Raw genomic sequence first — 27,400 nt, 5'->3', positions numbered from 1 at the left:
CTGATGAATTTGAGGACCCACACAGCAATCCATCTTACTTGATCTCAAAAATCTCAGATGTATTTGGGTAGCATAGATGCCAACTCCCTCAGCTTTGGACATGACTTGTATAAAAGGCCTGGAGACCTCATCAAAGAAGCCCCTGACGGAGGTGGGTGGGGAAGATTCCAGAAAGTGCAGGGATGAAAGGAGGAGAGGGCAGAGGGAGGAGAGGAGGGGGAGGAAATAAGGAGGAAGAGGAAAGGGAGGAGAAGAGGGAGCAGAGAGGAGAAGTGGAAGAGGGGAGAAGGGGAGGAAATGGGGATGGCCAGAGGGGGAGGGGCCGGAGGGGGGGAAAGGTCGGAGGGAGGGAGGCCCGGAGGAGGGAGGCCCGGAGTGGGGAGGGAACGGGGCGCACAGCAGCAAGGGCGCCAGCTGTGCAGTCTCTGCAGCCCCCTGCCCATCCCGACCCTGACGTCTCGGGTTCCTTCTCATCTCCAGACACTTCCTATCCCCTCCCTCAGGCAGAACCCAGTAGGTGCTTGTAGGGAAGCTGTGCTTTGTCTGGGGAGGACACACCCACTCCTGCAGCTGCTCCTTCCCGGAGAGCCCGACTGGCTCGAAGACTTCAAAGCTGGCTTTAAAAGGGACTGGGGATTTAGATGGGGGAGCTCTGGCTTCAGTTTTCAGACCGTGGGCAAACGGGCAGGAAAGTTGCCTGGCCCTTGTTTCCGGGTTTGTAAAGTGCGCCTTAGGCCTTTGTAAGATCATTAAAGGACTGGGTGTGTGATCTTGAGCCCAGAGCTCAGCACACAGTAGGTGCTTGGCACAAATTAGTTTTCTTCTCTGGAGTCAATGCTGCTGGATTCCAACCCATGTTTTGTTCTACTAGATATCAGGAAGTAGCTTAATATCCCGAAACCTTATGTTTCTGTTCTCCAAAATAAAATATTAATGTCTGCTGAGTTCCCAGGCTAGCTCCAAGGGTAATGTGGCCTACAGTAGGAAATCTATAAATGCCATTTACTATTATTGCTTAGTAAGCATGCACGGAGCACCTACAGTGTGCTAAACTTCAGCAACCCAAAAAGAGCAAACCACAGAAGGCACCAGGACCAAACTTCTCTCCCTTAGAATAATCTGGATTTTCAAATGTCGATCAACAACCCATGCTGGAAGGTCGATCAACAACCCATGCTGGAAGGTCGTCATCTTCCAGGGAGATGCTGTGCCCTGGAGGCTGAGACAAGGGAGGGTGCTAGCCTTGGGCACACAGGTCCCACTGCCCACCTCATGTGGCTGTGGGCAAACTTTACCTCCTTGTCTCTGTGAGCACAACAGAAGGCCTTTAGTGTGAGAAGTCACCTGCTAGTTAATAACCGTCACAGTAGAGTTGTCCCAACTGCAGATGAAGATGTTCAGAACAAGACATTCTTGGGTAGAAAAACTGACCCTTCAAAGCAGGGCCTGTCAAGAGAGCCCCGTGTGTTCTGAGGGTCAGTGCCTGACTCCATCTGTAGCCTCCACACTCACAAGGGTCAGCTAGAGCCTGGTTGCAGCTGTGAGGAGTGGACCAAGGAGGGAGTGGAGGTCCTTCAGCTCCCTCAAAAGAAGCAGCACCTCTATCTGCTTTCAGGGGGCTCTAATAGGGAGGCCATAGTAAAGATAGCCCAGAATGATGTTTACAAACAGACCCGCACTTTCTGGTTTATATCCGTGCTGCTTAAAGATAATGATATTCAAAGCGGCCAGAATTCCCTTTGGCAGGCACACAAAGACTTCGGTTTTAATAACAAGGAGGTCTGAAGCCCCTTAAGCGGAAAGCTGGTGAAATGGGGTTATTTGGCTTCCATTAATGTCCTGGCACCAGCGGAGTTCTGGGATGCTGCGGTGCCTCCTCAGACCCTCAGTTTTCTCATCTGCAAAATGGGGATTACCTCAGATCCCTCCTAGGCTATCTGAGGGCTAGTCAGCTGGCACAGGCAGCCTCCACACAGCTACAGCTGTGCATCCACAGTCCACCTCCGTATCCACCATGCCAGGGGACAGGTGGCTGCAATTCTGAAGGGGCTCTCAGAGCTGAGAACTGGCGTTACGCCATCCTTGCCCGAAGCCCCCTCTTACTCCTCCCCCCGCCCCAAAACGAACTGAAACTGGAGGCGTTAATAAAGTCCACCCCTGCCTGAGGGCTCACAGGTCCTCCAGGGGTTGGGTTTCCTTTTTGCTCTCCCCACCCCCATCTTCCTTAGCTTCACTCGGTCCTAGAAACAAAAGTGCCCCAGCTGTGGTGCCCAAGCAGCAGATGCGAACCCGCGGCTGCTTAGCATATTCACTCAAGCGGTCTGAAGCCAGCACCACTTTTCTTGCCCGGGGAACCTAGCCCGTAGGGAGACGCCCGGCCGCCGCCTTCTTAAAGTTTTTCCTAGGAGCCCGCCATTCTTATTCGCAGCGGCCTTGTTGGCAAGAGCAAGGAAGGGATTTTTCTTGAATGGGGGGCCTGGCGGGAGGGGGACGAAGGTGGCAAAGAGTGCGCACTTCTGTTCACCCAGGTCCCAGGTCCTCGAGGGTTTCCGAGCCTCCGAAGGAGTTCACCCATCAACAGGGCTCGGGAACGGACGGCCTGCCCTGCGCATCCGGGGCTGTGCCTGGCGCCTCGGCGAGCTTTTAAAGCCAACCCGAGACCTTTACTCCACGTGAAGATTTGGCTTCTCAAAAATCAGGCGAGCCTGGATCAGCACAAACCTGTCTAGTGAGGAGCTTTCCCATCTACGATTTCGGTTGGCTAGGGACACAGCTTGGTTCAGACCTCAGAGGCAGGACAGTGTGGGGACAGAGCCGAGGGACCTGAAGCGGGGCGCTGGAGGCCAGACAGTTAAGGGGTCAGAGTGAGGTTCTCTGGTTCGTGGCCGCCTCTGCCTGTCAGCTCCCCATTGGCAGAACTGGAATGCAAGACTGTTTGTAGATGTGAAGGTAAAAGGCCGGAGGGGCAAAGCGCTCAAACATTCTGTTTAGCGTATATTTTATGCGTATCTGTTTTAAGTATATTTTTCTTTCCCTTTTCTGCTTCCTCTCCGTATCAACGGGGGAGGGCGAACCAAAGGGTTTTCATAACTCCCTCATTACCCGGCGGCCTGTCTGACAGGACGACATCCATTTCTTCTGAAGTGAGAGTTAGGTCCAGTCACCCAGGGCGCCAGAAGGCAAGCCTGCCCCTGCCCAGGTCTGAGGTGCCCACCTCGGCAGCACGGCCAGCGTTGGAGGACGCTGCTCCATGCCTGCCGTTTTCCCTACAAGCAACACTGTCATTTAGTTAGATTTTTTTGTACGAAAAAAGTATTTTTTAAATGTCTTTATTTTTGTGATAAATTTATAAACGGCTGTAACGTAAACCGTGGTTGCCCTTGTTTTCTCAAAAAGTCTTTGCAGACTATTTTTAACCGAGTCAGAAAACAAGGCGCAGAGGGTAGAAGTCACTCACTCACACAGGGCCACCTACAGCTAATGGGACAGCAGAACCTCGCCATCCTTGCCAGGATGATTCTCAAGGAAAGGGGATGGACTCCACCAGGAATCTGTCAGACTGAATCCAGAAGGACCCCAGCTGAGACCTTGGTCACAGGAGTGCTAATTGGAAAAGTAGAGGCGCGTGGATTTCCCACCAGGCCTTTAGAAACCCTTACTATTACAAAATGTGGGAGCATACGCCAAGGGCCCCTCTCTGTCCTTGGTTTTAGCTGATCCCAGACGGAGATCAGGACTTGAGGGTAGGTTCCCAGGAACCTTCTGAATGACATGGCTGCAAAATTTAGGCCCTGGCCTGCCTGCAGCGGGGTGGGGAGGTTGGAGTCACGCTGAGGCTTCTAAACTGAAGAGCCAAGTCCGACTGTCCCTGAGCGGAATGCGGTCGCCATTTGAAGCGAGGGACCTGCCTGCGCTTGGCCCGCCTCGCACAGAGGCTTCCCAGCTTGGGGTGATCGCTGGATCTATCACAAGGTGGCTTCCTAGTTTGCTCATGCATAGCGAAAATGGCCGGGCGAGCGCGGCTGGGAGGCACCTGAGAGAGACACTGGATGATGCCCTTAAACTGTCCTTCGCTCAACCGTGAACGAGAGAGACCCGGGGATTTCGCGTTTGCTTCACTAGGCCTCAGACTGCCTTTCAGATCAGGTCGCTAAGCTCCGTTTCCTTCTTAGCCTCCATATGCCAAGCCCTGGGCAAGAATGTCCAGGTATCCCGACTGCACCAGCCAGAGCTAACCTCGGAACTTCTCTGGACCTCTGTTTCCATGGGCAAAATGAGGAGGACACCCACACTTATGTCCTGTAAACCCTACCCTGACCAAGTTCAGCCTGGCTGCCTTCGCTCTAGGCTCTGCTCCCTCTGTAGGGTGGCCTAGCGTCTCTCACTTCCATTCCTAACTCTTGACTGTGTCCTTGAAGGTTTTGTCCCTGGCCCTGGATGTCTTGGTTATAGCTTTTCCCAAGTGGGCACTAGGTGCCCTTTCCAAACCTTGCGCTACCCAGTGGTTCGGCCAGTGAGGCAGCCTCAGATCTGTAAAATGGGTGCAAGGCGCAAGGCCATTGACAGGGTTAAACTCAACTTGTCTAACCCTGGTTGTGTCCCAGACCCTCACCGGAGGCTCTTCCAGTGGGAAGACCGAGGGTAGTGTCCTTTAATGACGCTTATAATTCCGCCTCTCACTCCGCCCAATGATAGCAGAAAAGAAGCCTTAGAGACTTGGCAGCGCTGTGAGCTGAAGATGCAACCCACCCTCGCTGCTCTCACCCGCTGGGGGCGTTCACCCTGCTCTGAGAGAGCTTGTCGCCGCTGCCGCTCTGGCCTATACTACGCCGCCGTGGGATGTGGGATCCGGCTTAGTCTTCTGATTCAATCAGACAGGTAGCCGGCATCTAGTTCAACAAGGTTTGGTTCAGGCAATTGGCTCAGAGGCCGGGAACTGGCTGAGGCCACCGACTGAGGGAACCCCCGGTCCCCCAACCAAACGCCTGCTGGACAACTACCAGCCGCGGGCTTCTTAACCAGAAACCCTTTGTGCAATACGAAGAGCCTGCAAGGAAGAAAAAGACAACGTGTGTGTGCCCCAGAGACTCAAGAATCGAGGTTGACCCTGTCAAAGCAATACAAATAATTTAGAAAAACAAAAATGGTAGACCTTATTACGGCGCAATAGAGGAAATCCTGGAGGAACCAGAAAGCGACGTCAGCCCCGGGGATGACGGGGTAAAGGGAAACCTCTTTCCCTGCCTAAGAGCCAACCTTTCCCACCACCTGACCAGCTCTCCAGGCTTTTCAGCAGACTGAATAAAAGCCGTTCAAGAAAACGTCCCGGAAGAGACCTGAAGACTAACTCACCCTAGTTTCTACCACGCTGTCTGTTACATTCCCAGAGGCGCAGATTTCGGGGTTAAAAGGGCTTGAAAGTGCAAGCGAGGGCAGGAGAGGGGAATAGGAGAGTTTCTAAGACAAGCCCTACCGCCTACAGCCAAGTAAGGGCTGTCGGCTTCTCAGCCCGCTTGTAACGAAGACTCCCAAGTGTCACAGCCCGCAGGGTGGCGCTTGCCTCGGAGGGAGACATTGGGACGGGTGGGGCTGCTGGGGTAGGGTTAGGACACGGCTTCCCAAACGTTTAGCTTCTGGGAACTATCGGGGAGCAGAGTCTGGAGGAGAAAGGAAGGGAGGAATAAAGAACCGGAAAAGAGAGAGAGAGAGAGAGAGAGAGAGAGAGAGAGAGAGAGAGAGAGAGAGAGAGAGACAAAGACTGAAAATGGAGGTGAAGAGATTCTGAGAAGGGAGGAGAGGAACGAACAAACAAAAAGCCAGCACCACCGACAAAAACGGAGTGAAAAGGGAACAAAATAGAATCGGAAGGGAAAGTGGCCACGAAAAAGAAACGGGCTCAGAGAAATTAAAGACAACAGAGAACAAATTGTAAAAAGCAAGCACAAACCGCAAGGGATAGAAACCACAACAGCACTCGCCAAACAGCATCCGCGGAGCACGGGGAACAAACGGAGCAAACAGACAATATGGTAGAGATAGAATAGAGAGGCCGGAAGATGGAAAAAATGATTTTCAATGATCACAAGAATGATAAAGGGGATGGGAACCAAGGGACGAAGGTGCGTGTTTGTTGTGGTCGGAAGGAGCCCTTTGCTTTGATCTTGCAATTTAAAAACTTCCAAAGTTCAGTAAATCCCGCCGCTGCCACACTCAGACTTAGGGTTCTGGAGTTGGGCACTCTCGGCCCCTCCTGTCAAGTGATGCAGAGAAGATCGCGGTGACGTCTTATAACGTCATGCTCAACCTAGGAGCTTGCTTAAACCCCAGGCATTTGAATGCCCGGACTGGGTCCCGGCCCTGTGCTCGCTGGGCGCCCAGATCCCTCAAAGCTGGGCCCCTGAGTGTCACGGGAACTCCGTAAAGAATCAAAATCTGGGTGTGAGAAGGTTCAGAATTTCCTCTCCGACTGCAAAACGTTCTTCGCTACACGGTCACCCATCTACTAGGTGAATTAGATCTGGGACAGACTCAGAACCGGCTCAGATCAGAACAGTCCTCACCCAGCAGCGCGGCTGGGTCCCAGATCCACTCCCTATCCCACCGGCAACCGGTTTCGGCCCGCCGGCTGGAACTGACCTGCACCTCACATCCTCCGCCGGGGCCCCCGGGCCGGGGTTCGGGCTGGGGCGAAAGCTGTGCCGCTCGCAGACCTGGACGCGCCCGCGCACACCGCGGCTCGGTAGCGATAGCCAAAGGGGTGGGGCGCAAGGGCCGGGGTCGCCGAGCGTTCGAGGGAAGAAAACGAAATAAAAGCGGCATTAAGTGAAATAGCTAACTTTTTATTAAATAAAACGACTTAAATAAAAGGAACGGAAAAGGAGAGGCGTGCACCCAGCCTAAACGCTGGGTGCCCCCCCGGCCCCGCACGCTTCCCCCAGTCGCCGGGTCGGCTGCCCCTCCTCCAGCGGCCCCGCAGGGGAAGCAGGTGGCCGGTTTCTAAAGAAAAAAGCCAAAACTTTTATTATTTACACGTTTGGGCAAAAGTACAAAGTATAATACAGGCGCCCAGCCCGGGGGGTGCGGGCGCGGGGCGGAGTAACGTAAGGCGCTTCTTTGTCAGGCCCGGGCCTGGGGCGGGACGGGGCGCGGGGCGGGGGGCTCGGATTGTGCAGCCGCGAGGACCTGGGCCCAGCCCCTCTCCGCGGCCGGCGCTGTGCGGCGCGCCCCAAGACCCACGCGAGTCGGGCCGCCCTACCCCTCTCGGCCCAGCTTCCCTCCCCAGCCCGGCTGGGGGACCCGGGCGCCCCGCCTGGTGGGGGCGGCGATCCAGTAGCTACGGTGCACGCCGGTGGCTCACACCAGAGAGGTGACAGCGGGGACCTTGGAACTGTCCTCCTCCCAGGGCTGCAGATTCTGCAGAGCAAAGAGCGACGAGTTGTGCAGGCAGAGCGGGTCGGGCTGGATGGAGTCATTGAGGCTCTTCTGGAAGGCGTCGTGTTGCAGCTGCAGCATGAGCCGGCTCGCCTGCTGCCGCTCCGCCTCCCGCTCCTCCGCCGTCTGCCGCCTGCACCCGGGGAGGGAGAGGGACAGGGACAGCACCGTCACGCACTGGGCTTTGCTAGGCCACCAGCGGGCCTTAGCCCTCCCGGGAACAGAGCCTCCCAGGCCCCTCGAGGCGCAGAACCGCCTGCCGCCCTCACACACTTGCCCCGAGGTCCGCCGGGCGGGAGGGACCGCTGGGTTTTGTTTGTGCACCCCGGGGGCGCTGGGAAGGCACTTTGCCCGCCCGTCCACCTGCACACCCGGATTTTGTGGCCTCGCCAACAATAAATCTTTTTTTTTTTTTTGTATGTGTGTTTTGTTACCCTCTGCGGGGTAAGAGAAGCAGGGCAGGGCTCGGCCCTGCGGCCAATGGGGTCACTTGGGCCCACGGGTGGACTGGCGGGCTGTACACCACCAGCTGGGCGACACGGGACAGGGACAGTCTGATAAGAATTCTACCAGGCACTGTCTTGAAGCCCTCTCTAGAACACAGAGCTTCGTCGTTTACGGGTTGGATGAAAGCAAAGATAGTATTAAAACAAAAAAACAAACAAAAAACCAGAGTTGGAGAGAGGACCCTAAAACAGCCCTGGCTATCAATTCGAAATCTGAGTGGGTGGGCTGAAATGGGAGAGGGAGGAGAGTGTGGGAGGCCCGGGGTGTGTGTGGTGGGGGGCAGGTGGGAGGAACCCAACCCAGCAAAGGAGGCGAAACAAAACACTGGCGAGATGGGTCTGAAAATGGAGACGCCGAGGCGTGGGAGAGATGGCGAGAGGGATACAGGTCGGTGGGAAGGAAGGACAACAAATCTGGAAAAGAGGGGCGATGCATGGTCCAAGGGGCGCGGGCAGGGGCTAGCACAGGAGAGGGCATGATGCTGGGTGCTGCGCAGGGCGGGGCAGGTGCAGGGCAGGTGCGTGCTGGGCCGGGCCGGGCCTCTCTCACCGCCACTTGGTCCTCCGATTTTGGAACCAGGTCTTGACCTGCGCGTCCGTCATTTTGAGGGACTTTGCGAGCGCCGCCCTCTCGGCCGAGGCCAGGTACTTTTGGCGATGGAAGCGCTTTTCCAGCTCACAGATCTGCACCCGGGAAAAGGACGTGCGCGGCTTCTTACGCTTGGGCGGCGTCCGGTTCTGGTAGGGGTGGCCAATGCGCCGGGTCACGGTGAAGGGCGTGAGCGCGGCCGCCGCTGCAGAGACACATGAGGCCCCTTGGAGCCCAGCCCCACCACCGTTCGGGCCGCACGTGGAGCCCCGTGGGACACAGTGCTCTGCTATTTCGTTCTTCCCGCGAGTCCCCCCCCCCCCCCGGCAGCGTCAAGCCAGACAGGGACGCCCCCCCAGACAGGGACGCCCCCCCTTCCCCGGGACGCTGGTTTCTTTTATTCCACTCCCCCACCCCCGACCCATAACTCTCCGATCTACCTTCCCCTCCCACAGCCGCCCCAAGCCCTGGGTGTCGAGGCTTCCACCATGCCTGGGCCTCTGAAATCGATCCTGGGAGAGGGGTGCACAGGGCGCGGCGCCCCTGGCCCTCGGAGAGCCGAGGCCTGGCTCCTGGTGGCCCGCTCTGCTCACCTGTGAAGCGGTCCTTTACAAAGCGGCGACTGCTCTCCATCCAGGGGAAATTGAGGCCGCCCAGGCTGGAGACCGTGGGCACGGAGGGCATGGCGGGCAGCGCGCTAGGCAGAGGCGGCGGCACGGCCCCAGGGAGCGGCCTGTGCGCTGGCACCCGGATCACGCCGGCGGGGGCCAGGCTTAGGTTGACACTGTAAGATCCCGCGTCCTCGAAGGGCGCGCCGAGGCCCGCAAAAGAGGCGGGCAGAGACGGGTACGCGGCGCCCGGACGGCCCCCGGGGGGCCCTCCCAGGTAGCTGGCGCCGTCGGGGCCCCGCGGGGCGGGCGCGCTGTCCTGGTCCGGGCTGTTGAGGATTTGGTCGATGCCGAAGCTGATGGGCTCGTGCGGGTGTGGGGTCTGCGCGCTGGCGGGCGCCTCCATCCTGGGCGGGCGGAAGGGCTGGGCTGGGCTGGGCGGGGAGGCGGCTGGGTCCCCGTTACGGCGCGGCCATGGAGCGCCCGGCGCCTCCAGTCGCACTGAAACTTTGCCAAGAGTGCGCGGGCCCGACAGGCTCTGTGTCATCTTTCTTGAACCGAACCTGGAGTTTCCGCTGCTAATTCCTCTCCCGCCGCAGCCATTGGCTGCGATCAACAAGCCTCTCTTCTCTCATTGGCTCCCGGCTTTCAATAAAGGCCTAATTCATGGAAATAGGAGCTTAGGGACTGTTCCAAGGTGACATCATTTTAACAAACGAACAATAGGTCAAATTTATTAGCCGGGATAATGGGCGGCGGATATTAGCGCCCGAACCGCAGTTTCTCAAACCCGAAATCTAACGAAGCTGCAATTAGCAGACGCTCCCCGCTCCCGGCCCGGTCGCACCCGCCCGTAGGCGCTGCTGGGGAAACGGCCTTTTGCCGCGGGGGTTTTCGTTGTCTTCTAAATATTTTCATCTGCGCAAACCCCAAGCAAAATGAATCTTCAGTTACAGCAGAGATGCAACCCAAGAACAGTTCTACGAAATCTGTGGAAGCCTATCGGCCGCTCGCTCTCCGCCGGAGCAACGAAAGCGTAGCATTGTGAGGTGCAAGCTCGGCTCTGTCCACGCGTGGAGCAAGGGGAGTGAGTACCGGAGCGTTCTCCACGCGACCCAGAACATCGACCCGCGTGGGGAGAATTTGCCCCCTCCCGGGCTTCCAACGAGGCGTCGTGGACACTTTGAAGATGCTCCCTGGCCCCAGCCAGGAGGACTGAGCGGTGATTTGCAGGCGTCCACGCGTATGGGCCCGGCTGGACTAGGGACCCGAGGTCAACTGGTGGGGACCTGGGATCCGGCTCCTTGAAATTCGTTGCGGGATAGATGGTTTGGGTACCCCTCCGAGGTTCAGCAGGTTTGGGGACTTCAGTCGCTAGTGGCACAGGAGGGGGCGGTTTCCATCTCAAGCAGATGGAGAAATTTCCTTTGGAAATTTGAGCAGCGAGCTCCTACGGGCTGCAGTTGTTCAGTCTAGGAGCTGACCACCCTAGGATCAGCTGTCGCCTCCGGGACTGTCCACTTTAGCCCGGCAGCACCATGGCCAGCACCAATGGGGAGCGGTCACGCACCACACCGGGAGCGGTCACCTTCTCTCGGCCTGGGCCTGGGAGGGACCCAGAGTCATTTCCTAGCGGCGGATTGTAAAGTCGTTGGCTGTAAATTTTGAGCGCTACGCTCCCGGCGGCAGGGCATCGTCCTCTGCTTCCCTGAATATGAAAGCTCCAAGCGTGGTCTCTGGAGTTGGTCAGAAGTTGTGTGTAGATTTGGGCGGGCCACTTTATAGCTGAGTAAGTTTGAGTTACGGACTCCCATCATTTTAGACTTTGGGTTTTCATTTGTAAAATGGGGCAAAGCCTGCACGGTGTATTCGTGCACTGTAAGAGAGACTGAGAGTGCTAAGAGCCGAGAGCCCTGCCCTTAGTAGGCACAGCACAGGTAGCCTCGGCTCCCCACCCCCACCCCCACGCCCAGCGTGATGCATGGTGTAGTATGTTATGGTACGTGTTCATTTTCTTGGTAGTTTTCTCTTTGCAGAGGTATCTTGGACAGGTGTATTGGTGTATTTCTTCCCCGCTGGGGTCAGAGCCCAGGCAGGAGACAGCAGGGGGTTGATTCCTTAGTCTCAAGGTTGCTCTCACCGATCCAGATGACTCAGGCTTTGTAGTTCTTCCAGCCTCTGTTGGGCAGTTAGGTCACCTGCCAGTTGTGTGACATTAGGTAGCTTGCTGGCTCTGGCAGAACCACTGTCCTCTGGGATAGGGAGGCCTGGAAACAGTGAGGGTTGATGAGTGCAGGATGCACTGGCCCTGCTCAAGGACCCTAAGAAAGGAGAGATACCGCTGTGCTGGCTCTGGGGTGGGGGTCGGGGAGGCTCTCTCTGCAGGCGCGGCTGCTGGCTCCCACTGTCCCCCTCAGCCTCCTCTGCTTTTTTTGTTTTTTTTTTGTTTTTTTTGTTTTTGTTTTTTGTTTTTGTTGTTGTTGTTATTGTAAAACAGAGAGGGCTCTAGCCTCCCTCAGGGTGGCCATGGGAGCAAAAAACAAGATAGGAGCCCTGGAAGCACACTTGGGTCCACACTCTGGATTATATAAGAGCACCTTTAAAGGCAGAGGTGACTCTCACCCTTGAGAACTCTGTGTCAGGGCTTTGCACTAGATACTCGCTCACCCAGTGAGGCCAGGGCTTTCTCTGAGGGAAGTCATGGTCAGACTTGAGGGTGCTTCACCACATCTACTTTCCTGTCTGCCCAGAGCCTTGGGTTCCAGGCCTGGCCACTTCCAGGAGCTGGTAAAATGCCCAACAGGCTGTAGCACAAAGGTCCACAGGTACCTGATGACCAGGACATGGTGGGCATGGCCAGTAGTGCTTCGGGGACATGTGTAGGGAACATCTCAGTTTACTCAAGAGTCAGAAGCGTTGAGTGTCCTTGTGCCTCAGTTTCTTTGTGTAGCAGAGAAACTTTCTCTGCTACACAGGGGACTTTCTCTGCCTCACAACTCAGGAGCTCCAGACCATTCTTCCTTGGACAAAGGAGGGTATTTAGGCAGCCTGGGGAAAGGAAGTAAATGCGTGTGTGTGTGTGTGTGTGTGTGTGTGTGTGTGTGTGTGTGTGTGTTGGGATGGGGGTGAGGGATAAATCAGGAGGTGGGGGGGTGTGGGGAGAGGTCATGGTCTGGGTCGGTGGATCAGAAGGTGTCCTTGGATCGGTGAAGTCAGCAGCACTTGGCACTTTTTGTTTTTCTAATGTCATTTCTTGGCATTCTTGGATCCCGGGGTGGGGGTGGGGTGACGGTGGGGTGGGGGTGGGGGTGGGGGTGGGGGTGGGGGTAGTCCCTCTATGTAGGGAACTCTGGGTGAGGTTGAGCACCCTGCTAACAAGCCACCTAATGAGTCTGGTGCCTTTCGAGTTTGGAAACCAGTGGCCAGACTTAGCCAGTCTGAGCTTTCAGATGTCCTAGGAAATAAACACACGTGGACTGGCTGTTGGTACTGACATGGCCTCTCACCCTCTGTTACATATTTGTGTTTGTTGTAGATAATGCTCGCCAAAGTCTCTTTTTCCTGATCTTGAAAAATGCCCTTGGTGGGATCTAGCTCAGTTGTTAGCCCTTGCCTAACATGGGGGAAGCCCTGGGCTCAATCTCTAGCACCAGGGGGAATGAAGGCTTCATTTTATTATCCTCTGTGAGCCCAGGCTGGCTCTCACATGCTCATTCACCCACGGTTTCCCAAGGGCTAGGATCACAGCAATGTGCCACCATGCCAGGCTCACTGTCCTATTTCTGGTTTTGGCTTTTTGGTTTTATTTTTGAGACAGGGCCTCATGTAATCCGTGCTGGCCTCAAACTGGCAAGGTAGCTGAGAAAGACCTTGAACTTCTGATCTCCTGTCTCTGCCTCTTTAACACTGAGGTTACGGGCATCGAGGTGCATGCGCTGTGATGCCCAGCTTCTGTGGGGCTGGGTACTGTTGTGAGTGCCAGGGAAGCACTCGATCAACGGAGTGACCTACACACCTGCCCAATGTCTGTTCTGTTGTTACTTTGTTTTTTAAGGCATCTTTTACATGAATATTTTGTCTTGCTTTTACTGTTTATAAAATCATTTCTTTTTTTGTTGTGCTGAAAGTTTTTCTCAAAATTCCTTTTTTCCCCCTTCTTTCTTTAAATAATTGTACTTGAGGCAGTAATGTCTCCCTCAAGCCTGGTGTGGCTGAATATATTTTGATATGTATTTGGTATTCCTGAAACTGAAGCCGCTGTTCTTTTGTACCTGTTATTAATTCAACATCAAGGTGGGAGAGAGGCCACAGGCACGGGAAAGGAAGAGAACGGTTAGAAAAACACAGATTCTAAGAGCTAGGGGAGTGGGGTCAGGACTCCGGGGGATGAGACATCCACCCTGCAGGAATCTTTTCTGGGTCCCCACCCCCCAAGTGAAACTGGGGGAAAGGATGGTCTTGCTGGGAGTCCTTTAGGAGAGGTGGAGTTTCTGGGGTGAGTGGCAGGCTGTTGGACTCTCCAAGCGGTCCGGATGCAGGCAGCTCACTGCTGGCCGCTGACTTCCTATGCAACTTGGGACACAATTTTCCTGATTTTAAAATGGTGTAGGATTGAATCAAAACTCCTAAGTGCATTTGGGCCACTTATCCTACTTGAAAGATTAAGGGAAATTTCCTGGTCTACTTCCATAAAAGGCATCGGCACCTGCTTTGGCACATATCCCGTGTTACAGGTTGCTGACCTGCCTACTATACATCCTGCAGGGGATGCAGGAGACCCAGGGTCCTTCTAGCTTTCAGGATGGAAAACCACACTTATTACAATTTATTTTAAAAAAATACTGTGTTCATATTCAAATTTCCTAGATCTCCAGACTTTCTCTATTTAATCTATCTCATAGGACTAAGGGTCTTAGTGTATCTGATAGCAGGAACAATGTGAGTCCTTATCACAGCTTCCTGGAAGGGAAGAAAGTTCCTGGGGGGGGGGGATCTAAAAAGGCTTAGAGCTGCCAGCTGGAAGGAGAAGCCCTAGGTGACCTCACCACGGGTCCCGAAGCTTCAAGGACAATCGGCTTTGGGAAGTGAGGTGCTCATTCAACACATACCGTGGCTGGACTGAGATGTCTATAACTGGGCTGTGAAAAGTCCTGTGTGGACTGTGAGGCCCACTCTTCCTGTACCTCACCCAAGAGGTGAGGGCTCCTGTGCTGGGCTGAAACCTGCCTCTCCTTCTGGTCTGGGGGCTCCTTTAGGGTGCCTGAGTCTGTGCTTGGGGTCAGAACGTTAAGCTTGTGCTATGAGACTACAGCATCTCCCAGGGCAGATGAGGGGATAAGGGAAGTTTGTGGACCCCGTTCAGGCTCCTGTCTGCTCACCCTATGGCTAGAACCTTCGCCTCCTCTATAATCCACGCCAGCTCTCACCTTTCTCCCCATCCTCCAAAGCACAACTGGCCCCGCACCTTCCCTATCCCAGTTTCTTCTGGTCCGTGCTGGACTGCACATCTGACTTGCTGATACAGCCTGCAGCTCTGTGAGGGACTTGGTTTCATTCCTTGGCTGTTTGGTGGGTAAACAAAGCAGTAGGCCATTGGCTTCCAACCTTCCTGATGCTTCTAACTCACACCTCGCGCTGTGTTGATTTCCAACCACAAAGTTATCTTTGCAGCTACTTTTTAGCTGTGATGTTGCTACTGCTAGGAATTGTAATGTAAATATTTTTTGGAGATATAGGTTTGCCAAAGGGGTCACGGCCCACAGGTTGAGAATCACTGGAGTAGATGAAGGGCTCCCAGGGTCTTTGGGGTTTGGTCAGTTTCAAACCACGGCCTTGAGAGGGCTTATTCTGGGAGCCGGCAGTTAACAAGAAGCCATGGGTAGGAGGGAAGGGGTCTAGGCTATCCCTTCTCCTGGGCATGGGGTGGGCTGGCAACTGCTCAGGGGTCTTGGAGATGGGACTAAGTACAGAAGGCAGCTGTGTGGGCCGGGAGGGGTGGGGCAGGCACATGCTGCAGACTTGCTAGAGACCCCCAAGCCGCACCTCACCTGTCTGTCCCTCACCCACTGGCCGGCCGTTTGCCCATCTTGTGTTGTACAGCTTTCCTTCCTCTTCCTGACAAATTTCCTCTGCTGAATTTGACTTCGTTTCAACCCTTTTGTTGGGCAAATTACATTAAGATGGATGTTGCAGGCGCCCTTTATGGCTTATTTATCGTGATACTGTTTCTATCTCATGCTTATAAATAACTTATGTTATAGCTTTTGTTTGTGGAGATGTAACTTACATATTTTATTACGCTTTCTGTAAACCTCAAAAAGAATCTTGTCAAGGGAAGCGCTCTTATCAGCAATCCAAACTGTGGGACGTAAAACCCGACACTAACATTATTTTTTAATATGCCAAGGAGGCAGGTTACTCTTGCTGTGGTGGGAAAGGCTCACTTCCTCGTAAACTTGCACCTCAATAAAACATTAAAAAGTCTCAAGAACGATTTTATGAAGTACAGCAGGAGGAGGAATCAATGGCAGAGCTCACAGACTCAGCTCAAAGTGTCTGGGTAGACGGGCTTCTCTCCCTAAGTATTTAGTCCCATAAGTTCAGGGGCCTGAGGGGGCCCCTGTCTGCCTCATCAGTAATGACTACAGAGGACACAGTTTGGGATTAAGCAGAAAAACAAAGTAGGTGTGATAGAAGACTGTCACTCTGACTCCTGGCTCAGGCGGCCTGCTGCAGAGGAGAAAATGGCTCCAGGCTCTGCCTGAAGGCCTGAGGCTTCAAGGGCAACTGCCTCAGGGAGAGGTCCTGGACCCACAGCGGCCGGCCGCTGAGGGCTAGGACTAGGATGAGCCTTGACTGTGTGGACCAGAGGCCACTCCCTGTCACCTCTTATTTCTACTCTTGCACTAAGTGTGGGTGGGTCTAGCTATGTGGCCATTTCTCAGTCTACTAGTGTGTTTTCTCATCTCTGAAACAAAAACAATACTTGACATTCTTACGGAGAAGCAAGGCCTAGCAGGTGAATTCAGGGTGTTACAGCGGATCCAGCTCTCTTGCAATGGTTTCTGACGCACTGTTCCCGTTCACTGTGGTGCTAGCAGGAAACACAGGGCCCCACCCAAGTCCTGTCTGTCTCTCCAGAGGCTCCTTTCCCGTTCACAGCCCATCAAATGCGCCTCCCTCCAATGTGCCAGGCTGGCTACCACATCTGGCTACAACTTGCTCTTCAAGTTCCTTCACCAGCCTGCCCTATTCTGATGTTCAGCTGCACTGAGATATCTAGGTTTTCAGCTATAAGCCAGCCCAGCTTTGCATCTTGGAAGAGGTCCCCATGACCACGATCCCCAGGAATGTAGAGGCTGCCATGCCAGCAGAGGGGAGTCCAGTGAACCAAGAGGGCTTTTCTGATCATGACACACAGGGCAGGAACCATGTGCCCCCTGGTGTCCTGCCTTACATGTTGATGGGACAGCACTGAAAGTGAGACACATCTCAGAATACCCACAGGCCACTTGCTGCTTGAGCAGTGGCTCTGTAGCTGGCTTGACATACCGTATGCATGCTTGCACCCTAGAATCTCTCTAGAAGGGTGAGGTGTGCAAAGGCATCCCGTACCCGTCCACTGATGCCTGTACCCTGTGAGCCCTGTGAACTCTGTGAAGCGGTGAGCCCTGTGGAACTGCCAGCGCTATTTTTTCCTTATTGCCGAACCACCTGATTGCATGAATAGTGCCACTAGCTGCTTCCTTGTGCCCTCTGGTTTGCTGGGTGTACTAAGACGACTGTTTTCAACGTCTCCAGAGGCCACTCCTGCACTAAAGCTGCAGTCTCGGCCCCTACGCAGCCTCACAGCTTTGGCCGTCCCAACCTGGGCTTATACCTGTGGTGCCATGAAGGGGATCCTTCAACACTTGGCCCCCACTTCCATTTCCTCTCCGAGGAGGGGGTCATCACGGTGGGACTTCATAGGAAAATCAAGATTAGAGGGAAAAACCTATGTAGCAAAGGCCAGGTAGGCTGTGGCAGACAGCTTTAAAGGATACTGCTTCCAATATTCCTGTATTCAGTCTGCCACTGTGGGCTCCTTCCCAGTGTGTGGACAGGACAGTGTTTTCACAGCAGCAGATGGAAGCTGAAGACTGTCCTCAGATCTCTGCAGTCTCTGGCTCTTTCCCACAAGCTAAGTAAGACCTGGATGGTGAGCCATGCTCCTTGGTGAGACCTGTGCCGAGCCTAACACGACCGTTGGCTCATGTGCCAACAGGCCTTCCTCACCCGGGGCATCATACACATTACGACAGTGCTCTCTACCACTGACCTACATCTCCAGGCCTGATGCCACTGAAATTTTGAGTAATTTATTGTCAATGACCAAGCTCTGAAAAACAGGAAGAAATGAACCTAAATATTAGTAACATTTCCACGGAGCAGCCACAAGTTCCCTGGAGACAGATCTGGGTGAAGCCGGAAGCTGTCTTTGGCCCCTGTTTCCCCATGCGCCAGTGTGAAGTAGGAGGCGGTATGAGTAGGGGCTCTGTGCTCCTGACTGTCCTCTTCTGAGTCGGCTCCTACAGAATGCTCTGTAAGTCAAGCATTCAAGGCCACACTGAGGCATGAGGAGACTGGCTGACTCTGCTTCTCAAAATGCTTCCCAAGGCCAAGTCTGAAGGGGTCTCTCCACCTGCTGTTAAGCTCCCAATGATGTCTGGTGACATGGCAAAGAGAAGGGAGTACACAGCATTCTTTTCTTGTGAACATTTTAATGCAAACAATATAGGCATCTGTGAGAAACGTTGCTGGAGTGGGAGAAGCATGTGTGGCTCTGTGGAAAGAGGGCAGCTATAACTACCCTGCCCCTAATCACAGGAGCCAGGCCGATGCCTGTCAACCTTCACTGAGGAGGCTGTGGAAATATCACAGTGAGTTCCAGGCCAGCCTGGGCTACATAGGGAGGCTCAGACAACCAAAACTAAACAAGTTAAAAACTAAACAAAAACCAAAGAGAAATTCTTGTCAAGCTCCTTTGAAAGCTGACATTTCAAAGTACAGGATTTGTTTTCTCTAGGAGAGTCTTCTTTCCTAACAGAGTGGGAGGAGCGAGGGTCAGGCTTACCTGCCCGCTAACCACACGGCAGCCCCATCCAGACCACCACTGCCCCTGACCCCTTAGCACACGGAGACAAACACTTGGAGATGAACTCAGGTGACTTGCTTTCATAAGACAAGCTTGTTGCAAAACTCAACTATCAAGAAAGGTTTGAAGAAACACTAGTCTGAGAAATGAGATTACAACAAGAGCCTGCGGATTTTCCCCTGCAACAGTGAGGCCAGCCTTTCATGTCTCATCAGACATTATGGCCGCCCGCAGTGTTTATTATTGTGAGCCTGACCGACAACGTCAGTGCAGTGATATAGGAAACCCGCCTGACAGTGGCAATTCCAAATTAATAGCTTAGGTCTGATGGGTCACAGACTGTAAAGGCCTTCATTTCCTCTGTTCAGATGAAGTCCCGCCCAACAGTGGCTAAGCGGGTAGAGGGTGGAGGGCGGCAGCTGACTCTTCCGGGTGGTCCAAGGAGGCAGAGCTGCTTCCCAACACAACTTGCCCCCCTCAGCTTGTCTTTAAGTGGAGCTTGTGCACCTAGACCTTCTAACCAGGCGTCCGGAGTCCCAAACACATCTCTCTGCAGGCAGCAATTGCACAGCTAATTCTTCTAGATTGAACCACTTCAGATTTATGCCAGTGGAAAGCAAACATTGTTTGTTAGTCATCTAATTGTGTTACTGTCTCTGAACTTTATCAGATATTGCTGAGGCAGAAAGGCCTGTGTGTGGTTCTGGGGGAGGCTTTATGGCGCTCCCTTCCAGGCTCCTTGTCAATGCCCACAGCCCTGAGTCCCTAACATAGCATTTTCCCGATGTAAACACTGAACTCCACAGGTTCAGACTGCATGTGTCTCCATCCAGGGCCCACACTCAAGTGAAGGCTGCACCGTCACCAAGCATACAGCCTTGCTCGTAGGTACTAGCTTGGTTTACTACGTTCTTTGGTTAAATATAGTTTCTAGACCTTTCAGCATTGTGGGAACCCAGATAGACTAGAAATGTGCTGCTTTGAATACTGAATTTCCATTGCATGTGCACTATTATAAATTTTTATAATTAGTTCAGACTTATAAAAGTAGGGCTTTAGCTGCTTGTTCTGAAAAATACTCTTTTGGGCTGGTGAGCATTGCAGTCCGGAGCCCAGCCCTTCCCGAGTCTCTTGACAAAGGCTGCACAGCCCACACACAGGAGCTGGGTCAGCTCATCATGTCCAGGCTGCATAGTTCAGTGTGGCCGTCACTGCGCAGGGCCTCTGCCACATCTCTTCTGAAGACTGAGAGGTTCTGTGTAAACCTGTGGAAAGAGAAGCAGTCAACATGCAGGCCGTATGACTCTCTAGAGGTGGGGCACCAGATCCAGGAGGGGACCAGGCGAGGAGGCTCCCCAGTGCTGGAGGTCCAGCTCCCACCCCCTGACTGAATACAAGCAGCCCCACTAACTCTACTCTGAGCAGTTTAGGGATGGAGAACATTTGAAGTTCTACTATCTAAAACATTAAAAAATTAAGTTATGTCTCAAATACTAGACTGAATTTATATATGAGTACTTAATTATTATCATCTTCAACTAGATATTATCATCTGCAACTAGAAATGAATTAAGTGGGGGGTGGAACTTGCTAGCTCAGGTCTGTAATACCGGAAGTCAGAAAGCAGTGTAGAGGGACTGTGAGTTTGAGGCTGGCTGGTACTATGTGATGAAATCCTATCTTAGAAAAGGGCGCAAATATGGTATGTGTGCATGTGCGTATGGGTGCTGAGTTTGGTAGAGTGTTTATGTACTATGCACTTTGAAGCCTCCAGTTTGATTCCCAGTACTACATAAGCCGGGGATGAGGTCCAACCCTGCAAACCCAGCATCTGGGCATGGGAAGATAAGAAACTTAAAAGTTATGCTTGGAGGCCAGCGAGGCACCTCAGAGGCAAGCAACCCACACGCTGCTAAGCCAGGTTAACACGAGTCAGATCTCTGAGACCCACATGGGGGACGGAGAGAACCAGCTTCTGCCAGGATTCTCTGATCCCTCAAGCACCCCAATAATTGTAATAATACAAAGTTACTGTGGGCATACATAGAGAGTTTGAAACCATCCTGGGCTATACATCACCCTTAAAAACAAAACAAAAAACAACAACCTAAAGACAGCACTGAGAGTTGGACCACCTGGGTCCAAATTCTGGTTTGCCACATTAGCTGGGCATCCCAAGTGAAGAATCAACCACTTGTCTTGGTAATTAAGGGGAATAACTATCTTAGGGGAATGTAAAAGTGGATCTTATCAAGTCAGTGAGACAATGCCTGAAAACATTCTCTCAGCTGGGTGGTAGTGCTACACACCTTTAATCTTAGCACTTGGGAGTCAGGTGGATCTTTGTGAGTTCAAGGGTAGCCTGGTCTACAGATCAAGTTCCAAGAAAGCAAGATCTACACAGAGAATCAAAAAAGGCGGGGGGGGGGGGGGGAAGAAAGGGAGATGGGGAGAGAGAGAGAGAGAGAGAGAGAGAGAGAGAGAGAGAGAGAGAGAGAGAGAGAGAGAGAGAGAGAGAGAGATATTGGGAGATTTTCTCTCTCCACCGTCCGGGCACAGGAACAGCTGAGCGGCAGCCCTGTTCCACAGACCAGCTCCCACAGTGCTACTTAAGCATCCTACCTTGTTCCTCAGAAGATTGGGAATAGTTCTACATGAAGATCCAGCTATACCATTTCTGAGCATATACCCAGAAGATGCTCTACCATATCACAAGGACACATGTTCAACTATGTTCATAGCAACTTTATTTGTAATAGCCGGAAACTGGAAACAACCCAGACATCCCTCAACCAAAGAAAGAATACAGAAAATGTGGTTCATTCACACAATGGAATACTACTCAGCTATTAAAAACAAGGACATCATGAATTTTGCAGACAAATGGATTGAACCAGAAAATATCCTGAGTGAGGTAACCCAGACACAAAAGGACATGCATGGTATGCACTTCACTTATAAGTAGATATTAGCCATAAAGTACAGGATGCCCACACTTCACTCCACAGACCCAAAGAAGCTAAACAAGAAGGAAGGCCCAAGCAAGGATGCTTGAATCTCGCTTAGAAGGGGGAATAAAATAGTCAAAGTGAACAGAGGGAAGTGGGTGGGAGAGGGGAAGGAGGGGGGTGGGGGAGGGGCGTTCAGTATCAGGCGTGGGGAGGGATAGGAGGAATGGCCAGAAGGCTGGGAGAATGAATGGAAATCATCCACTGGTGGGGATGGGGGGGCATCTCTAGGACAAGCCAGAGACCTGGAATTGGGGAGACTCCTGGGAGTTTATGGGGGTGACTTTAGCTGAGACTCCTAGCAGTGGGGATATGGAACCTGAAGTGGCCAGCTCCTGTAGCCTCCCAGAACCCCAGTGGAGGGACAAGGACACCAACCCACCCATAAGACTTTTGACCTAAAATTTGTCCTGTCTACAAGAAATGTAGATACAAAGAGACTGAGGGAGTGACCAGCCAATAACTGGCCTAACTTGAGACCCATCCCATAGGCAAGCATCAGTCCCTGACACTATAAATGTTATGCTTGCGGACAGGAGCCTAGTATGAGTGTCCTCTGAGAGGCTCCACCCAGCCGCTGACTGAAACAGACGCAGAGACCCGCAGCCAAACATTGGCTAGAACTCCTGGAGTCTTATGGAAGGATTGAGGGCCTGGAGGGGTTAGGAACTCAACAGGAAGTTGAGAAAACAACTAACCTGGACCTTTGGGGTAGCTCGGAGACTAAACCACCAATCAAAGTGGTGGTCTGGACCTAAGCGCCCCTGTGGAGTCCCCCCCCCCCCATATGCACATATGTAGCAGATGTGCAGCTTGGTCTTCATGTGGGTTCCCCAACAACTGGAGTGGGGGGCTGTCCCTAAAGCTGTTGCCTTTCTGTGTAATCTGTTCCTGTAACTGGGCTGCCTTGTCTGGCCTCAGTGGGAGAGCATATGCCTAGCCCTGCAGAGACTTGATGTGTCAGGATGTAGGGGATACCCAGAAGGGACACCCACCCTCTTAGAGGAGAGGGGGATGGGATATAGGGGCAGGGACAATGTGAGGAGAGCACCAGGAGGAGATGGGGTAACATTTGGGATTTAAAGTGAATACATTTATAAATACATTAATGGAAAAACAAAACAAACAAAAAAATAAATATCCAGCCTCTTTTTTTCCCTAGCTTCTGGCTCTGAGGGAGTCTGGCTCTGGAAGGACCACTTCAGAGACAGATGAGCAGCCAAGGAAGGACCCAGCTGATCATGCCTCATTACCTGAGTACACGCTTACTGGATGGCTGACAATGTGTACTTTAAACCATACAGTGTTTGATGAACAGGGTGGGCACAGTTTCTTCCTTATACTGACTGCTGTCTGCCTCATGCACTAGTATGCTAGCTCCATGAGGGCAGGGACTCAGGACAATTGTTCACCCCAGGTTACCAGTGCTGCAGGTCTATAAACTGAATGTATACATGTATGAATGGATGAATGAATCGATTAATTAATTCAGGCCTACTCTGGTTAGATCTTACTGACCAATGGCATCAAGAAGTCTTTGGATAGGCAGAGGAAGAAACCAACGCTAAACTGGTCCCTACCACAGTCAGTGCCACCATCGGCTCCATGTTAGCACTGATGAGACTCAGGAGAAGAGCTGCCTGCTTTTCTGTCACAGCTTGCACAGGCAGGAATACCATCTCCTCAGGCTCCACCTGCCCCAAGGCCTGCTTGTTCAAAGGCCAGGCAGGCTTTCCTCATCACACCGACAGTGTGAACTGCCCTTTACCCACTCTTTTCAGTTAGGTGTTCCTCTCCTTCCTGTTGGATTATAAACCGCATAAGGGCAAAGACTATATTTTATTAATCTTTGCATCCCTGAGCAAATACTCGGTAAAATGTAGTGGCTGCAACTGGCCTGGGCTGAAGGTCACAAGGCACAGTGGCAAAGCTGCAGCCACCAAGCACGTTCAACAAACCTGCAGTGCCCCCAGAGTAGCCCCCACCCCCAAAAACCCCCAGCACTGCTCACCTGTCTCTGTTCTTGACTGACAGGTTCTGCTCCACTCCTTCCATCAAGTTCCTGAAGCACTGGTCAAGGACTTCCTGCTTGGGGAGAGGCTGGCTGTTTATCAGGCTCGCCCTCAGTTCATTGAAATACTGTTGGGAGACAGAGCAGTGTCAGGCTCAGGTTCCAACTCCAAACCTGGCAGGAAGGAAGTAGCAGGAAGCCAGGCCAGTGGGGCTTGCTTGGGCTCACCGATGCTCAGGGGTCTGCATCCAGGTCCATCCTGAACTTTCTCTCCGTAGAGAAAACCCAAGCTGCAGAGGTGTGCAGTGTACCCAGGTGTGCGTGTCAACCCCACCCCCTTGCTCATAAGAATCCTGAGCTGTGATTCTGTACAGTCACTGCTTAGCCTGATAAGAGTCCTTGTCTCCACCGTGGGGCATGAACCCATGGTCTTCTGGGGTCTCAGCTCTATGTGTCACAGGAAGGCCGAGGAGAAGGACTTAGCTGGAAATGCCCAGGCAGCACTCCGGTGACTGAAGGCCAGGCCAAGGGTCTCCCCTCTGGCCTCATCATCTTTCCTGGTTTCAGTGAATCACTTCTCTAAGAGCTCTGGGCTGTGTTCCAAGTCTGTCCTCCGGGGTTCAGTGGGTCTGCTCTGCTGAGGCAGGGCACTAGAGGGGCCTGCTCAGTTCTGGGAGCACTTGCTGGCTCTAAGAACAGTATCTGTCATACCTGGGCACAAATAGCTGCTCAGCCCCCCTTTTTGCTGCTGGGGTCCATGGTCTTTTATACAGACATAAGCTCTGATGTGAAGCAGAGCTCCTAATCACTGAAAACAGCCGAATTTCAGCCAAAGACAACATTTTGCCACTCATATGTTTATCTCTTCAAGCCAAAGTTGCATGATATTTAATTCCCATCATGCATTAAAACAGCTCACATAAAAAAACGCATATAATTAATATGTAGTCAGACTAATACTTAAATACTATATATCAGAGGCATTATACTTAAACCACAATGTCTTCCTGAACAAGATTGGGAATGCACAAAACTACTTATTTTCCCCTTTTATAATGATGCAGTGACTCTCACCAAATAGAAAATTATTAGTTTTTCATCCTAAGCCATGAAATATTGCCTCCATCAGTAAAGTATAATATTGTGATGTCATAAGCTTTTTCTAAACACCGAATTTGCCCTTATTCCCTCTCAATCATTTTAAAAGAACTGCTCTCCTTTATAGAGCTTGGGTTTAAATCACAGTAGCACCGCGGGAAGATGAACGGCAGTGCTATTGAATGTGGCTAAAATTGGATCCTTCAGCACAGGTGAGTGATGAGACAGCGCTTCTCTTTTTGATAGATTTTCCTCTTCTATTAGTTTCCTTCCAAGGCTGGGATTTTAGTTTGAATTTTAATGTATGCGGCTGCCTCTAATCTCACTGTCTTTTCCCCAGTACTATCTTATTGTATAGACAATTCATTCTCCTGAGCAGTAATGCACTGTTCCCACTGACTGTCGAGGGGCCAGGGTGATTTCCAAAGGAAGCCAGGGGTTCAGGAGGCAGTTGAAGGTGGCCATAGCACAGAGGAGGCTGGGATGCATGCTTCAGAGATGAGGGGTACCGGCTCTACCCACAATCCCTCAAGGGCTGCCACTGTCATCAGCTGTGGTCATGTCTGGGGTCCCCAGGTGGGCCTCTGTGGCCTCTGCTAACTCAAGAAAATCTTTGGGGAAAACTGCCTCCCAGGCTGTCAAGGCTTCAGCTGCCAGGCCTGGTCTTCAGGGCCTGAGGGCCTCTCTGAAAGTGCACTCACCTTCTCATTGAGCAGGATGAGCCCCAGGAGAGGCCTGGATACTGACCACTGGTTCCGACAATCCTCAAAGACAATGGTGTTCATGAGGACAGACATCATCTACAAGACAGAGGCACAGGAAAGCGGACCACTGGCTTAGCGCTTGCCTGAATCCCAGACCTTCTGTGTACTCCTCCTCCCCTCCCCCTTTCTGACGACAGGATGGCTCTCCCTGGACATGCGGCTCTCACTCTGGAAGCCTGGAAGGCAATGTAAACTCTGGGCAGAGCCTGTCTCCCCAAGGAAAAGTCTCTACCACCACAAGTTTGGTGGGCACCTTCTTGGCGAGCGGAAAGAGCCGCAGAGCCGGGAGGTTCATCCCAGGACTCATGCCACACACGCTTTGCTCTGCGCTAGGTACCAGGTAAAGGCCCAACTCACTTTCCTGTCTGCTTCTTACTTCACCAAACAGTTTACGATGTTAATGGACATCTCTTTGTAGCTCATCACTGAGTGGACTCCACTCCATGTGACTCCACAGTGGTGTTTCCTGCTAGCTCAGATTGTTGTTTACCAAATCATCCATTACTAATCCGCTCATATTACTCGGACTCATTTATCCACACTCTTAACTCTCGAGGTTATTAAGACACCCAGAAGAGATAATAGGACTCTTCAAACTTCCCTCAAAGCTTGCTGGGGAAGTCACAGAAAGAAAATAGAGGGGAATAGGTGTAGGAAAGGAAAGAACAGCAGCACGGGGAGGGGGAAGACCTCTGAGTTTTTCAACGGCAATCAGGGTGGCCTTGAGACAGGAAACATCTAAGGTTCATCATTCGCAGACGGGAGGCAAAGATGGTGGGAATAAACACACTGGGTTTAATAGTAGGGAACTTAGCGTGGCAGGAGACAGAAGGGAAATCTCATGGCCAAAATGGAAGACCACTGTGGCTAGGCTTTACCCTCAATGCAAGGGAACAGTGAAGTACGTGGAATGTGGGCATGAGACATGACAGGCAGGAGTCCTGGGGTGAGGCCACTCCAACAGTCCAGGCACATCGCTGTGAAGTGGGCTGATTTCTCCTGATGCAGCCTATCTGCTCCCATAGTTCTAGAGAAATGCAAACGCAGGGCAAAGGAAAGGGCGGTGGTGTAGGAGAGCCCGCAGTGCCACCTATACCAGGCTCTGATGACTTGGTTTGCTTCGAATGCTTTTAGCAACCTCCTTTTTTGCATAAGTATGAATGTGTAATGTGCATGTGGGTGTGCATACATGAGTGAAGTCAGGTGTCTCCCTCAAATGTTCTCCACTTCACTTACTGAGGTGCCAAGCTAGTTATTGCTGAACCCAGTGTGAGGATAATGTCCATCCAGTCAGTCGGCTTGGCAGCCTCCCGAGCACTGGAACCCAGGCGGGCATGGCACTCATCCAGCACTCGTGCATTGTGTCGGTGCTGCTAGGGATCTGAACTCTGCTCCACCATTTGCACAAGTGCTTACTTTCCTACTGAGTCTTCTCTCTGCCCCTGGCAAAAAGTTTTGGTAATCTAATTTATTCTGTGATCTTTGGCAAGTAACTGAATGGCTCTTGCGATGTCTCTTTTTATTAACTCTGAAGAGGGAAGGAAATAATCCAGCTCAAAGAAGCTCCAAGCATTAAAAGTGTTGCAGAGTACACATCCTGCAGACACCGAAGGCATATCAGCACCAGCAATGCGCAGCTCTGAAGTTTAGCAGCTACGTTCCTGTCGCCTCCTCAGTGACAAGGCTGATTACAAACGGAATCTGCCAGCCTATGCACAGCACAACTGCATGTCCAGTTGCTCCAGAGAGGCTGGAACTCCATGCCTGGTATGCTCAACAGCCTTTGCAGATCACATGTTCCCATGAACAGTACAGTGAACCAGTCAAAGTCATAGAGCACAAATTAAATTGACAAGCAAAACTAACAGATCCACAGAGACAGTCTAAAATATTATGGGTTTCACAATCTGAAGCAGAATGGATATTTTAATGGAGAAGATTAAAGTTAGAGGCACCAAATTCTTCCAGTAACTGACAAAGCATCCTGGAGTGATGTGCCAATTACTTTATACGGTCCTCTCGTGTATTCATTTGTCTGAATGCATGTATTTATGTCTGTAATAAGTAAGGGGATGTTTGAATAAAATACTTTTCTAAAAATAAAGTTGGCAAAAATGGATGATTTTTTTCCTTTTTTACTTTTCTGGAAATATGTAAAGTACCAAGTAATCTTCTTAAATGGCATTGATGTGGCAGCCAATTTCCAGAATTATTTTTTCTAATAATCCTAGAGTAGTTTTAAAACAGCCCAA

The 27,400-nt window shown here is 52.2% G+C and overlaps 2 protein-coding genes across 3 annotated transcripts in view; both read right to left on the bottom strand.

The window, feature by feature from the left end:
- Positions 1-7,353: 7,353 nt before the first annotated feature.
- Positions 7,354-9,540, bottom strand: Tlx3 (T cell leukemia homeobox 3). Its single transcript, XM_052197358.1, has 3 exons — positions 9,120-9,540; positions 8,488-8,731; positions 7,354-7,564 (listed from the first exon to the last, which is right to left on the bottom strand). Exons 1-3 carry the CDS (start codon positions 9,538-9,540, stop codon positions 7,354-7,356), a joined length of 876 nt encoding a protein of 291 aa, XP_052053318.1.
- An 8,365-nt stretch (positions 9,541-17,905) lies between these two features.
- The window catches only part of Ranbp17 (RAN binding protein 17), a 308,050-nt gene continuing 298,555 nt past the window's right edge, over positions 17,906-27,400 (bottom strand). For both annotated transcript variants that reach the window (XM_052196787.1, XM_052196788.1), the window contains 3 exons: positions 25,086-25,184; positions 23,287-23,414; positions 17,906-19,532 (listed from right to left, as the gene is read on the bottom strand). In XM_052196787.1, the coding sequence (XP_052052747.1) occupies positions 19,436-19,532; positions 23,287-23,414; positions 25,086-25,184 (324 nt within the window). In that variant the 3' untranslated portion in view covers positions 17,906-19,435. The remainder of the gene's footprint in view (positions 19,533-23,286; positions 23,415-25,085; positions 25,185-27,400) is intronic.

This window comes from Apodemus sylvaticus, chromosome 10 (genome assembly GCF_947179515.1).
Source record: "Apodemus sylvaticus chromosome 10, mApoSyl1.1, whole genome shotgun sequence".
In the NCBI taxonomy this organism is placed as follows: domain Eukaryota; kingdom Metazoa; phylum Chordata; class Mammalia; order Rodentia; family Muridae; genus Apodemus; species Apodemus sylvaticus.
This window is presented reverse-complemented; position numbering and strand designations above follow the sequence as displayed.

Excerpts from the sequence above, each read along its gene's own strand:
- Tlx3 (XM_052197358.1), bottom strand. The coding sequence starts at position 9,540 with ATGGAGGCGCCCGCCAGCGCGCAGACCCCACACCCGCACGAGCCCATC. Across the intron at positions 8,732-9,119 it reads TGTAAAGGACCGCTTCACAG|CGGCGGCCGCGCTCACGCCC; the intron begins GTGAGCAGAGCG and ends GTGTCTCTGCAG. Across the intron at positions 7,565-8,487 it reads AATCGGAGGACCAAGTGGCG|GCGGCAGACGGCGGAGGAGC; the intron begins GTGAGAGAGGCC and ends CCCCGGGTGCAG.